General features: G+C 38.6%; 1 protein-coding gene across 3 annotated transcripts in view; it reads left to right on the top strand.

Moving 5' to 3' along the window:
- The window catches only part of LOC108265049 (probable G-protein coupled receptor 153), a 49599-nt gene extending 38542 nt beyond the window's left edge, over positions 1-11057 (top strand). For all 3 annotated transcript variants that reach the window (XM_017467135.3, XM_017467134.3, XM_053680156.1), the window contains exons 5-6: positions 474-658; positions 8153-11057. In XM_017467135.3, coding sequence (XP_017322624.1) covers positions 474-658; positions 8153-8929 — 962 coding nt within the window. In that variant the 3' untranslated portion in view covers positions 8930-11057. The remainder of the gene's footprint in view (positions 1-473; positions 659-8152) is intronic.
- Positions 11058-13095: the final 2038 nt, after the last annotated feature.

Here is a 13095-nt window from a genome sequence, read left to right as displayed (position 1 = left end):
TAGATCAGCATTTTACACTGCCCTAGCCCTGCTTATTTTCCCACTAAGAGTCAGTCCTGCTTCTTGACACAACTATTACTGACACTCTGTTACTCCTGAAATCTGTAAAGTGATACCCATAACCTAAATTGATTTTTTTTTTTAAAGTTAGCTGGTTTCATTTGGGTGAATCTAAAGAGGCTCGCTTTTCAGCCACCTTCTCTTCAATAAACCAGAGCAGTCACAATATTACTAGACAAAGATCTATAATTGGTTTTGCTCCATCGCCTCCCATTAAACTTCAAATTTTCAATGTGGGCCCAAAACCCAAGAGCAGTGAAGTGTATCTCTCTCTCTCTCTCTCTCTCTCTCTCTCTCTCTCTCTCTCTCCCTCTCTCTCTCTCTCTCTACATATTCGTCTGTCTGTCTGTCTGTCTGTGTATCTGAGCACTTTTTTTTTTTTTAATCCTGATATATGCTTTCTGCGTTTGCAGAAAACAGCCAGGATGGAGGCATTCATCCGGACTTAATATATGACAGACCTTATGACTATAGCTCCGCTGCTGATATCATGACGGTAGACCGTATTGCCAAGTACGAATTCTCGACCTTAGAAAGGGGTGTCCCCCAGTGTTATCCATTGAGGGAGCCTCAGGAAGATAAAATGCACTATTTGCAGGTATATTTCCATTAATTTTGTTTCTATTCCCCATGAATTGATCTTTTATTTGCAACTTATTAAGATGAAATTGTGCATGCTGCAATGGCCCTCAATAATTTTGATATTCTATTGCTGTCATAACCTTCCATAACCCTCTTGAATCATTTGACTTTTTTATTTGTTGTGTGATTTAATCAATTTAATATATTCCCACTTGGTATTCAGGAAATATGATGTGCTCGGCTGTTTGGAAAATGTGACTTTTCATGCTACACACATTCAGATGACTGACTATCACTTATTAGGCGTTAACGTATATTGAGAATACAATTTGTTAATGCAAGATATTGGCAAATTAGAATATAGACACAATTTGAAGGCAGGTACACAGGGCATAAAGATCAAATCACATAAATAGTATGTGGCTATTGTCAGAATTGCCTATAAATTACTTTGTGCTGCAGAGATTCTCTACAGATTCTCAGTTGGCTAGCTTTCTAAATTATAAATGCTGCTTCATAATGTGTCTCATTTCTTGGGTGTTGTCAGCTCTATGGAAGGAAGTAAGGAATAAAACACTTCAGGGTGTGCTGTTATAGGAGAATAATCAATGATGGGATGGTGTGATGTGATATGATGATATAATATCGATATCATGAAAATAGATATAAAGATATTGTGGATATTGTAATTTTTTTAATATAATTTTTTTTAAACAAGCAGCTGATTTGATAAGGATTCTTAAAGACATTTCCTCATTTTCAGTGTTGATAAATAAATAACAGTATCATCAGATTTAAATGCAACATGACTGTCTTGCTGGCAGTTTGTGAGGAAACCTATATAGTCATGTGAAAAAATAAGTACACCCCATGGAAATTGTTGTTGGTTGTTTTTTTTTTTTTTTTGTGTGTGTGTGTGTTTTTTTTTTGTTTGTTTTTTTGGTTGTTTTACATATTTGGACAAGCAAACATTTGATCCTCTTTGAAACAGTATCTAATAATAAGGGTGATACACTCTATCAAAAGAGTGGCGCAGATTTCAAATGACTGCCAATTTGTCTAGGACTGGCCGTCCCAGCTAATTCAGCCCAAGAGGAGACAGTCTGATGCAAAAAGAAGTCTCCAAGAACTCCAAAATTTCATCACAGGATCTGCTAGTAAGTCTTGCAACTGTTGGTGTCAAAGTGCATGTGTCTACAGTCAGAGAGAGATTACACAAACTTGACCTGCATGGGAGGCGTGCCAGAAAAAAGCCTTTGCTGTCTAAAAAGAACATTAGAGCAAGACTACAGTTTGCCAGTGAGCATACAGTCAAAGACCAGGCCTTTTGCAACAACATGCTCTGGACAGACGAATCAAAGATAGACTTGTTTGGCCACAGTAACAGCAGATATGTTTGATAATGATCCTAAGCACAGTAGCAAATCCACAGAGGAATGGCTCAAAAAGAAGAAATGAAGGGTTATGGCATGGCCTAGTCAAAGACTGGAATTGGATCCCATTGAAATGTTGTGGGGGGATTTGAAACAGGCAGTACATGCAAATAAAAAAGAACATGGCATGGACGAGTGGTCAAAAATTCCAGCGAGCCGATGTCAGAGCCTTTTATGCAAAACGCATACAAGACGTTACAGTGCCCTCCACTAATATTGGCACCCTTGGTAATACTGTAAAGGCTGTAAAATTGACTTTATTGTTTAACCTTTTGATCTTTTGTTTAAAAAAAATCATAAAAATACTCTGCTCTCATGGATATCAAACTAGTGCAAAAAATCACAGATTTATCGAAGAAAAAAAAACCCCTCTCTGTCAAATATAGGTCTGCAACAATTGGAAACCTTTTAGTCAGTACTTTGTGCTGCCGCCAAGATAACAGCTCTGAGACTTCTCCTATAATGCCTGATGAGGTTGGAGAATACATGGCAAGGGATCTGAGATCGTTCCTCCATACAGAATCTCTCCAGATCCTTCAAATTTCGAGGTCCACTCTGGTGGAGTCTCCTCTTCAGTTCACCCCACAGGTTTTCTATGGGTTTCAAGTCAGGGGACTGGGATGGGCATGGCAGGATCTTGATTTTGTGGTCAGTAATCCATTTTTGTGTTGATTTTGATGCATGTTTTGGATCATTGTCCTGCTGGAAGATCCAACCACGGCCCATTTTAAGCTTTTTGGCAGAGGCAGTCAGGTTTTCATTTAATATCTGTTGATATTTGATAGAGTCCATGATGCCATGTATTCTAACAAAAACAGCCCCAAATCATTAAAGGGCCACCATCATATTTAACCGTGGGCATGAGGTACTTTTCCATATGGCTACCTATTTGTGTGTCAAAACAGTCTCTGGTGTTTACTGCCAAAAAGCTCTATTTTGGTTTCATCTGACCATAGAACCCGATCCCATTTGACGTTCCAGTAGTGTCTGGCAAACTGAAGATGTTTGAGTTTGTTTTTGGATGAGAGTAGAGGCTTTTTTCTTGAAACCCTTCCAAACAACTTGTGGTGATATAGGTGACTTCAGATTGTAGTTTTGGAGACGTTCTGACCCCAAGACACAACTAACTTCTGCAGTTCTCTATCTGTGATCCTTGGAGATTTTTTGTCCACTTGAAATGTCCTCTTCACAGTGCGTTGCGACGATATAGACACACGTCCAATTCCAGGTTGATTAATAACATTTCCAGTTTACTGGAACTTCTTAATTATTTCCCTGATGGTGGAAATGAGCATTTTCAATGCTTGTGCTATTTTCTTATAGCCACTTCCTATTTTGTGAAGCTCAACAACCTTTTGCCGCACAACACAGCTGTATTCCTTGGTCTTTCCCATTGTTATGAATGACTAAGGGAATTGGCCTATGTGTTACCTCATATTTATACCCCTGTGAAACAGGAAGTCATGGTTGAACACTTTCCTGTTCCTAGTCTCCCAGGTGTACTAAAAAAGGGTGGCAGTATTCGTGGAGGGCAATAAATGATCAAAAAAGCTATTTTTCCTCATGGTTTTTTTCAGGTATATCAACTTTATCAATAGGCACTGTTTCAAAGAAGATGAAATGTTTGCTTGTCCAAATATGTCAAAAAAGTCAACAGTTTCCATGAGCTATACTTATTTTTTCACATGAATGTATATGGTGATACATATTGTGTACTGTATGTGTCTAGAAATATTACATATTATATACATATATTATACATTATCAAATATGGCCCAACCCTAGTGTGATGCAGCCCAATATGAAAGGGAGTTACTGTTACCACCCCAAAGTTGATTATTTTCTAATTTAGATTAGATTCGATTATTATCTAAAAGCACGTCCCAAAGTATTCTATTCCACAACAGCAATTTACCAGTGCTAACAATTTTGAAACTTATTACAGAATGACACATCATACTTTTTATTCATTCATAGTTATGGATAATATTGTTGGACATCCAGTAATCAAGTTATTTCCTGCTTTAATTTACAACCGCTATAAACAGTTCTTCTCTCTTTTTTGACTTTCTTGAAGTTATTAAGGCAAAAAAAAAAAAAAAAAAACCCACAGCCTTTCATGTTACCAAGAAAGCACAAAGCCCTCCGTCCTGAAGACTTTTTTCGGTGCCAGAAATTTACACCCTTACCTCTGATTGTTACAAAGTGCTGACGCTGGAGACTCTTTCCAAAAATGCTAAATAAAGTCCCTATGTAAGCTGTTACTATAGAAATGATAACGTATTAGATCAAGTGCATTGATATCAGCCTCACAGCTGGAATTAGGAAAATTAATTAACACCTTCGGATGAATCGGAACCTAGCACTCAGCAGCACTGTAGTATAATTGTTAATAACTGACATGACTCAAATGTAAAATTGTACTCAGTCCCTTCGCCTGTTCCTTAAATCCTGCCAAGAATAAAAAAAATATCCAGTACTAACAGAATTTCTTGACACTTTTGCAAGTAGGTCATACTGTGCTGAAAACTCAGTCAGTCTGTTGTAGAGCTGTGAACTGCTTTTCTTTTGCCTGTAAACATGTTAACCACTTCTGACTATTTCTCAGTTCCAAATGTTTCAGATTTGTTAGCATATTGCATTCCTACAGGAGACCAATAGCTAAAAGATATTAACCTGACACGTTCATAAGGTCCGGGTTGAGATCTCGTGTAATGTGGGTCTTCAGGCCTGAAGGTGGTGAGCGTTTAGCGCCAGTCGCCCCTAAAGCTTCACCATTGTGACTCGTGTTTTAGTACAAAATAAAACAAAAGCATTTTTTTCCCGTTAGTTGTGGCAGTGGCAATAAAATGCTGATGCGCTCTCCATAATTCTAAACTCATATTGCTTTGACGAGGCAATGAGCCAGCAGAATAATATGCGTTTTCAAATGATTAGATACGGTTTAAGTTAACCTGCATACTTATAAACATCACCATCAGTCTGTTTTTTCTTCTCTTTGAGAAAATAATAGTTTCATTGCTGCCTCTCAGTTTGAGACGCAGCACATTGTGTTATGTAACAAAACCCAAGGGATGAACATAACAGCTGTATGGTTGGATTGTATTCTTCCATACTGGAAATGGATAAAAAATTATATTCTAGATAAATAAATGGAACTGTAAATGTAAATGACCCATACATTTGGGTTATTCTTAAAGCAAGAGCATGCTTTGAGTAAATCTTCCAGTGTGGATTTACAGTATGGAGATGCTAAGCTCATTTGAATGTCTGTTACTGTAAAATCTACTTTACTGTAAATCTATCTACTGATATATGCAGAAAATGAAATGATCAAATACTTATCTGAATATGGCATTTATGCCAAATTCTGTAATTGTAAAAACTGGAAAGCTGATCGAAAACTCAGACAGCCTTACAGGAATAAACTAGTCACAGTAATACATAGCGTATTATTACACTGGCTCGATGGACCGTCTTGCCCAGCACTAGTTCTTTCATCTGATTCTGACCACCCGTGCCATAACCAAGCATTGCATTTGTACTCCATTGCTCATATAAAAATGCTTTGCTTCCCTCTGCTGGCCAAAGTTCTCACACACCCGCTTTTCAGCCAGTCACCCTTAAATACTGTGCACTCTTCTGCACAAGAATAAAGTACCATAGATCCATAGAGCCTTAGCTGCTGCCTCATTCTTTTATGTATGTACACATATGCAAAAAAAAAAAAAAAAAAAGATCTTTAATCAATTATATTTTTCTTGTGTAGTTCTCAGAACAATGTGGAATGTGAGTATTCTGTCTATAGAACCAGCGATTATGGCTTGATTTGTAAGACATTTGTACACTGAGAGGGGTTCCTTTATATAAAGGAGTAAGCTTTATATACACTCAGTGGTCAGTTTATATTGTGCCTGCAGCTTATATTCATTGGCCCATTTAGCAAGTAAGGCAAACATACCGATGCACTATGTATACAATTACTGACTCTAAGCCATTTGTTGCTGTGTAGCTTGTCTGCCCTCCATCACTTCACGCACCATTGGAAAGGGACCAGCATAGGACAACTGTTGACTAGGTTTGTGCGATATAACAATTTAATCATCCCTACACAATCTTACACTGCCACAATGTCCAGTGACCTTTGCTGCGTAATTTACATCGGCGTATGCTATGATTTATCACTCAAAAATGCTATGACTTATCACTCTTCTTCTTCAATAAAAACAGGTGAATAGACAACGGCTCATGAATCTGGAGTAATTTGCGCATGATTTGTGTTTCGAACTCCGACACTACCTGAAAGCCCCACCCTATTCTCCCATCTTACATCCTCTCGACTGGGGCACCCTCGCTTTCTGTCACGGTAACTGCAGAAGAATCAAACTGAACACTTTACAAATAATTTTAGTGGTCCTGTGTCAGTCAGTCAACAGTGAAAATGTCAGCCATGTGGACTTTAGACAATCAACGTGTTAAAGGATTATACAGTCCCTCTAGGATTTTACAATCTTACAATTTTAGAAATGACCGCAGAATCAAAGACACGCCGCAATATTCACAGGAACATTTTTCCCTTGCGATTTTTCAGAATTACTGCAGATTTTCTGCAGATTTGGGTCAAGACCCGTCATATGACGTCATCACAACGCACATTCAGTCAAAACCCTCTTCGATTCACGTGCGTCGAACATGAATACAGCTAAAAGGTCTCGTTTTCCAGCAAACATCACTGCGAAAGACCGTGCAAAACAGTTTCGTGCAATTGCAGTTTCGCCAATTCGAGTAGTTTTTTTGCAAAAAAAAAAAAAAAAAACCTATACAAATTGCATCACAGTTTTTTTTTTAAAAGCCGCTACAAATTCAAGCAATTTCGATAATCATCAGAAAAAACTCGAAATCTTGAATGGACTGATTATATCGAAGATCGAGATCTTACTTATATCGAAAATGTACTATGTTAAACACCTGAAAACCCACCGTCCAGTTGAGTTTTCGCGATTGCCACTGCCAGAAAGCAGTTCCTGACTACACAACTGGTAACATTATTACTCTCACTCATACTCCTCCCTGTTCCCCAAACCTGTTTAGTTCTGGACGGTTAAAATCGTTAATCATGATTTTTTTTTTAATGATAAACCATGAGTAGGGAAAAATCAATATCGCACAAGCCTCTTTCAACCAGATGTTATTTTAACAGTGGACCAATCTCAGCATAGCAGTGACACTGACACTGTGTTATGAGTGTATCAGGTGTAGCACCTTTCTTGGGGTTTTGGGGATTTCTGAACTCTGTACAATTACTGGCCACTGTTAGACAATTATCCTGTCGCTCCATCTGGTAGGTTTACATTTGTACAGCTGATTTTCCCCACAGATTGTTTCCTTATCGACCCCTTTATCAATTATCTTTTTTTTTTTTTTAAAGGTCCACTGTTTACTGGATATTTTTGGTTGCTAGATCTCACTTCAGCTGTCCAAGACTTGTCCAAACTCATTTAACTGATACTTTTATCTAGACCAACTTACAAGTGAGACAGGATACAACTTTATTGTTAAAGGGCTTGCTCAAAGACACAACAGTGGAAGCTTGGTGGTGCTGGGATTTATACTGAAAACCTTCTCATCAGCAACTTTAAGTCTTATCCACTGGTCCACACACACGTTGTGATCATCAGCTGCTTGAAAATCCCCAAACTGCTCCACCTGATACACTTGTACTACCACAAATTCTCATTAATAGGGCTGACATATTGTGCATAGCATGAGACGGGCTACAGTCAGTAAAGTGGACCCCTGTGGTGGGTGTGCCTGATCAGGTGAATGAGTGTAGCTAAATAAAGTGGCCACTGAGTGTAGCTCCTATGGTTACCTTGCCATGTTATTATCATGCCATGTTAATTCATATTACCAGACTTCTTTTAATGAAATAGTCATATAAAAAAGTAATGGAGAAAGGATTTGAGAGCATGCCCTAATTGTTTGTAACCTGATAATGCATTTCAGAATGATTCCACACTGAACGCAAATTCTGCGTAATAAATGAGCCACATGGTCTGTTTCTGTGTCTACATCAGGTGCCCCCTACAAGAAGATACTCCCACGACGAAACCGACATGTGGACCACAGGGCAGATTCCTTCCTACCTGCACCGCTGGGGCTCCACCGAGGACATGATGGGTGTGCCACGTTACACCTCGAACCGCCACGAGAGGCGGCGCAGCAGTCTGGTATCGTGTCACGAGGAGAGCAGCCGCCATCAACGCGCACGTAGGAGCTCCGATGGGACACGCTCTCTCCCGCGACCCCAGCGCTCCGAGGACAATTTGGGGTGCTTCAGCCGTGATGAGGTGATCAACTTCATCGACGAAACACCTCTGGCCAGCCCGATCAGGAGCCCCCGCCGTGCGTCAGCTCTCTCATTAGTAGCCGGCACTCAAGAGCGCCAGATTATCCTGCTACCACATTTCCCGCTCACACATTTCGAGCGGGAGCCTCAGGCACTGCGACGCGCCTCTGAACACAAGGGCTCACGCACTGAACTGCATCAGGGCTCACCACGAAAGGACAGTAACAGCAGGGGGAGAGCAGAAGAAGTTGGTTTGAGCGAATGTGGATCTGATAAAGGGTGTCGTGAGCAGCGGCGGGATGGAAAACGTGCGTCTGAACTGATTTTAACAGGCCAGAGCGTGTGGACAACAGCACACTCGTCACTCAGGGGGAAATCGGGACAAGGGGAAGCACATGTGACTAAGAGTGAAATCCAAGGGAGCATGAACAGTTTTAGAAACTCACAATCGCCCTCGTCGAGATATACTGTATTTCACTCCAGTTCCATCGGATCGTCAACCTAAGATCCTGGAGCTTTTATTATTATAATACGTCGTACACACATCTCTTATTATTGATATGAGTATTCTTGTTATACATATTCAAGTGGAATGTTTTTGTAATATGGGCGCTTTGTGATCGAGTCTTGAGAAGTGGTCTAAGGCAGAAATACGTACATTATTTTATAGCTATTTTTAAATGTTGCAAATATACAAAACATGATAATCTCGTATTGCATTCTTTGGAGTTAATATTTCAACTTAAAAGAGAATAATGAGAGTAGAAAGGGCCTTTTTTCAGCTGGTGTTTACAATAGCCACAACTAGCCATTCAAACTTTTTACTGCATTCCTATTCCACTCTTTTCACTGTTTCTGTTGTTTATCGTTGTGTGGTATGTTATTATATGATTATTTTATAAAAGTATTCTATAAATGTACAGTAGATATTATATGATTTTCACCAAAAAAAAACAAACAAAAAAACAAAACAATGCTTGTTTTATGTAATCATTTTCATTTTCAGCATTTTTCTTTGCGCAAACGTTTTCAAATGATTTGTTTAGAGAAGAAGATCAAGGTTCAGATTAAATACATGTCAGCAACCACCAAATCAAAGTTTAGGCTTTATTATAATGAATTGCATATAAAGTTTCAACATGCCCTATTTTCACTGCTCAGATTTGTTTTAAAGTAATGGATGCCCTTGAGATATTTTGAGGAGAATTGGTAGAACATTTGGTGGAGTAAAATCAGTTTCTTAATCAGAGAAGGCTGTTGTTTCCATCAAAGTTCCAAAATTGATCTTAAACGAGCTCTTAACCACAATTCAGTTTTACAAATTGGGGTTGTTGTTTTTTTTTGAGAATGAAAATATGCATTTGCCTATGTACAGTAAATGCCACAGATGGTTATTTATCCATTAAATCACCACAATTCTCTTTGAATGCAACTCTGCTGCAGTCCTGCATTACACTCTGCCAGTGTTAGTACCCTCCACTCTTCTCTGCTTTTCTATGCTCTTATTCATCTGGTGGTGCCATATAGGCCATTATATTGCCTATAATATACAGCTTACTCCATAACAAAAAGTTTTACATGATTAAAACAGTTGTAAATGTGCCAGGAACTGGATTCATGGGCATGCTGAGATGAATAGTGAAGCAGGGGAAAAAGGAACCCAAAATATCATAGTTTAGTTGATTCTTGTGATTGCAAAATAAAAAGGTCTTTTAAAAAATTAACTGTGAAACACCATTTCCATATCAGGCTGCTTGGAAGCACTTCATGAGCGTATTCAATCAAATCCAGTGCCTGAGTTCCAACAAACATCATTTGAATTACATTTAGCGTTGTGTGTTGTACTCAGCTTTTTGGCATGTTTTGGTGACAATCAGGGAAAAGTATTTCTGAGAGTGTTGGAAAGAGGGATCGTTGTTTTACTTCCACCAGGCAGTAGAACTCATATTTTTAATACACAAAAGAAAGCATGTGGATATCACAGCAATCCAATGGTGACTATGTGTTTATCCATGTATTTCAAGACTGCACTGTTATTATCCCCAAGGAGACCATGGGACTTGTGTGCAGTAAATAATAGTCTGCTATTCAGAGCGCTTGACTGAACACACTATAATGCTAATCAAAGGTTTTATACTCTGTCCTCCAATATTAAGGTCTGTAGCTTTTCCATCTGGTCAACAAAGTTAAACAACAGCCTTGAAAGTGCATAGAAGTCTTTGTAAACTCCTAAACACAAGTGCGCATGGTGTAGGTTTTACACAATATTTTTGGAATATTAATACGCTATCAAATTGAATATTACTGTAAGAATGTTCTGTTAATTTAATTCGCAAAACTTTTCTTAATTGAACACTTCATTGTTTTTAGGCAAATGTGTCAAAGAACATCTGGGGGGAAAAAACAAATACCACTCATAGTCTGAACCACTGATGTAATGGGTATTTTTCTTTAATGCAGAATTAAATGTTTTCATTTATTCCTGGCATCTTTCACTTATTAATGCAAAATCTCATACCTTTTCTTCTTAGATATAGTCCATATACTGTGTCTTTTACAGCTACATGGTGTTTGCTCTGCCTTTTGTGAAGGTTGAGTGGCTTACCAATTAAAAGCGTTCTTTTTTTACTAGGGTTGCCAGATCTTGTCTTTTTTTAAACCATTAAACTGGACACAGATACCCTTGGACTGATATAATGTATCCTAATCCAGTATATAAAATTATACAGTGCTGATTTCTTCTGTTTTTGTGTATATCTCATAATAAATAGTTTTAGATCTTCAAATGAAATATAATATAAAACAAAGGCAGCCTGGGTAAACCCACAACACCTATACCCATGTGAAAAACTAATTTCCCCCTTAAACTTAAAATCTGGTTGTGCCACCTTTAGCAGCAATAACTGCAACCAAACGATTCCGATAACTGGACATCAGTCTTTCACAGCACTGTGGTGGAATGTTGGTCCACTCTTCTATGCAGAACTGTTTTCAGCAGTTCAGCTACAGTGGAGGGTTTCAAGCATGAACTTCCCATTTACGGTCCTGCCACATCTTCTCAATTGTTCAAGTTAGGACTTAGCCACTCCAAAACTTAAATTTAGCTTTTTTGACCCATTCAGAAGTGGACTTACTCCTATGTTTTGGATCACTGTCTTGCTGCGTAATCCAGTTGTGCTTGAGTTTCAATTTACTGCCTGAAGAACGGACATTCTCCTTCAGGATATTCTGGTAGAGAGCAGAATTCATGTTTCCCTCAATTACTGCAATTTGCCCAGGCCCTGAAGCAGCAAAGCATCAACACGTCATCACACTTCCACCACCATGCTTGACCGTAGGTATGTTCTTTTTGTGGAATTCTGTGTTTGGTTTATGCCAGATGTAGCGGCACACCTGTCTTCCAAACAGTTCCACTTCCGACTCATCCACCCAGAACATTCTCTCAAAAGGTTTGAGGATCATCAAGGTGTGTTTTTGCAAAATTCAAACAAGCCTCAATGTTCTTCTGGGTCAGCAGTGGTTTTCACCTCATCACACGTCCATAGATGCTATTTTTTCCCAGTGTCTTTCTGACACTGGAGTCATGAACAGTGACCTTTATTGATGCAAGAGAGGCCTGTAGGTCCTTTGATGTTGTCCTTGGCTCATTTGTGATTTGCTGGATGAGTACTTGCTGTGCTCTTGGAGTAATTTTGGAAGGTCGGCCACTTCTGGGAAGGTTCACTACTGTGCCGAGTTTTTCCATTTTGGAGATAACGGCTCTCACTGTGGTTCTTTAGAGCCCCAGAGCATTTGAAATAATTCAATTCAATTCAGCTTTATTTGTATAGTGCTTTTAACAATGGACATTGTCCCAAAGCAGCTTTATAGAAATGTATAAATTCAGGTAAATTCAGGATAAAGAATTTAAATGTATGAATTTATCCCTAAGGAGCAAGCCAGAGGTGCCAGTGGCAAGGAAAAACTCCCTGAGATTATTTGAGGAAGAAACCTTGAGAGGAACCAGACTCAAAAGGGATCCCATCCTTATCTTGTTGACACTGGATAGTGCAATTATATATAAATAAATTCCTTATATTAATGTGCTGATTCTACATGGTCAAAAAGTGCAATTCTATAACCAGGAAATTTCATTACAGTGTTTACATGAAGTCTGTTTTGTTGAACTTGTCCACTCTTCACTGATGGAGACTTGAGTGCAAAACTGTTTGTGGCAATTGCAGTCCTAAAGCTATCATAGCAGAACTGTTCATGTGAATTGAGGCCTAAACTCATATTTATGGTTTTAAGTGGTACCATCCTCAGTAATCTCAATGATCTTTAGGCTGCACCATGTGGGGCCATCTTATATACAACTATATATAACTAAATTAAAAAGACAAAGCACTAAAACACTTTGAGCAGATGCTTTGTCTATTCTGAATGCTATTACTCCAACCTGCATTTTAAATAAAGGCGTCTCCTCTATACTTCGTTAAGCTAAACGTTCAAAGTATGTGGTCACTTAGACACTGGCTCCTCAACCATAGGGCAGGTGGACCAGAGCCCCAGCATTTAAATCGGCCGTTCAACAAATGTTAATCTTTATAAAGTCCTCATTCACACCGCCATAATAAATTCTGTTGAAATACTAATTATCTCTTTTAAGTAACCAGCCATATTTTTTTTAAG

The sequence above is a fragment of the Ictalurus punctatus genome, chromosome 5 (genome assembly GCF_001660625.3).
Source record: "Ictalurus punctatus breed USDA103 chromosome 5, Coco_2.0, whole genome shotgun sequence".
Taxonomy (NCBI): domain Eukaryota; kingdom Metazoa; phylum Chordata; class Actinopteri; order Siluriformes; family Ictaluridae; genus Ictalurus; species Ictalurus punctatus.
The sequence above is the reverse complement of the archived record's forward strand: the minus strand, read 5'-3'. Positions and strand labels throughout refer to the sequence as shown.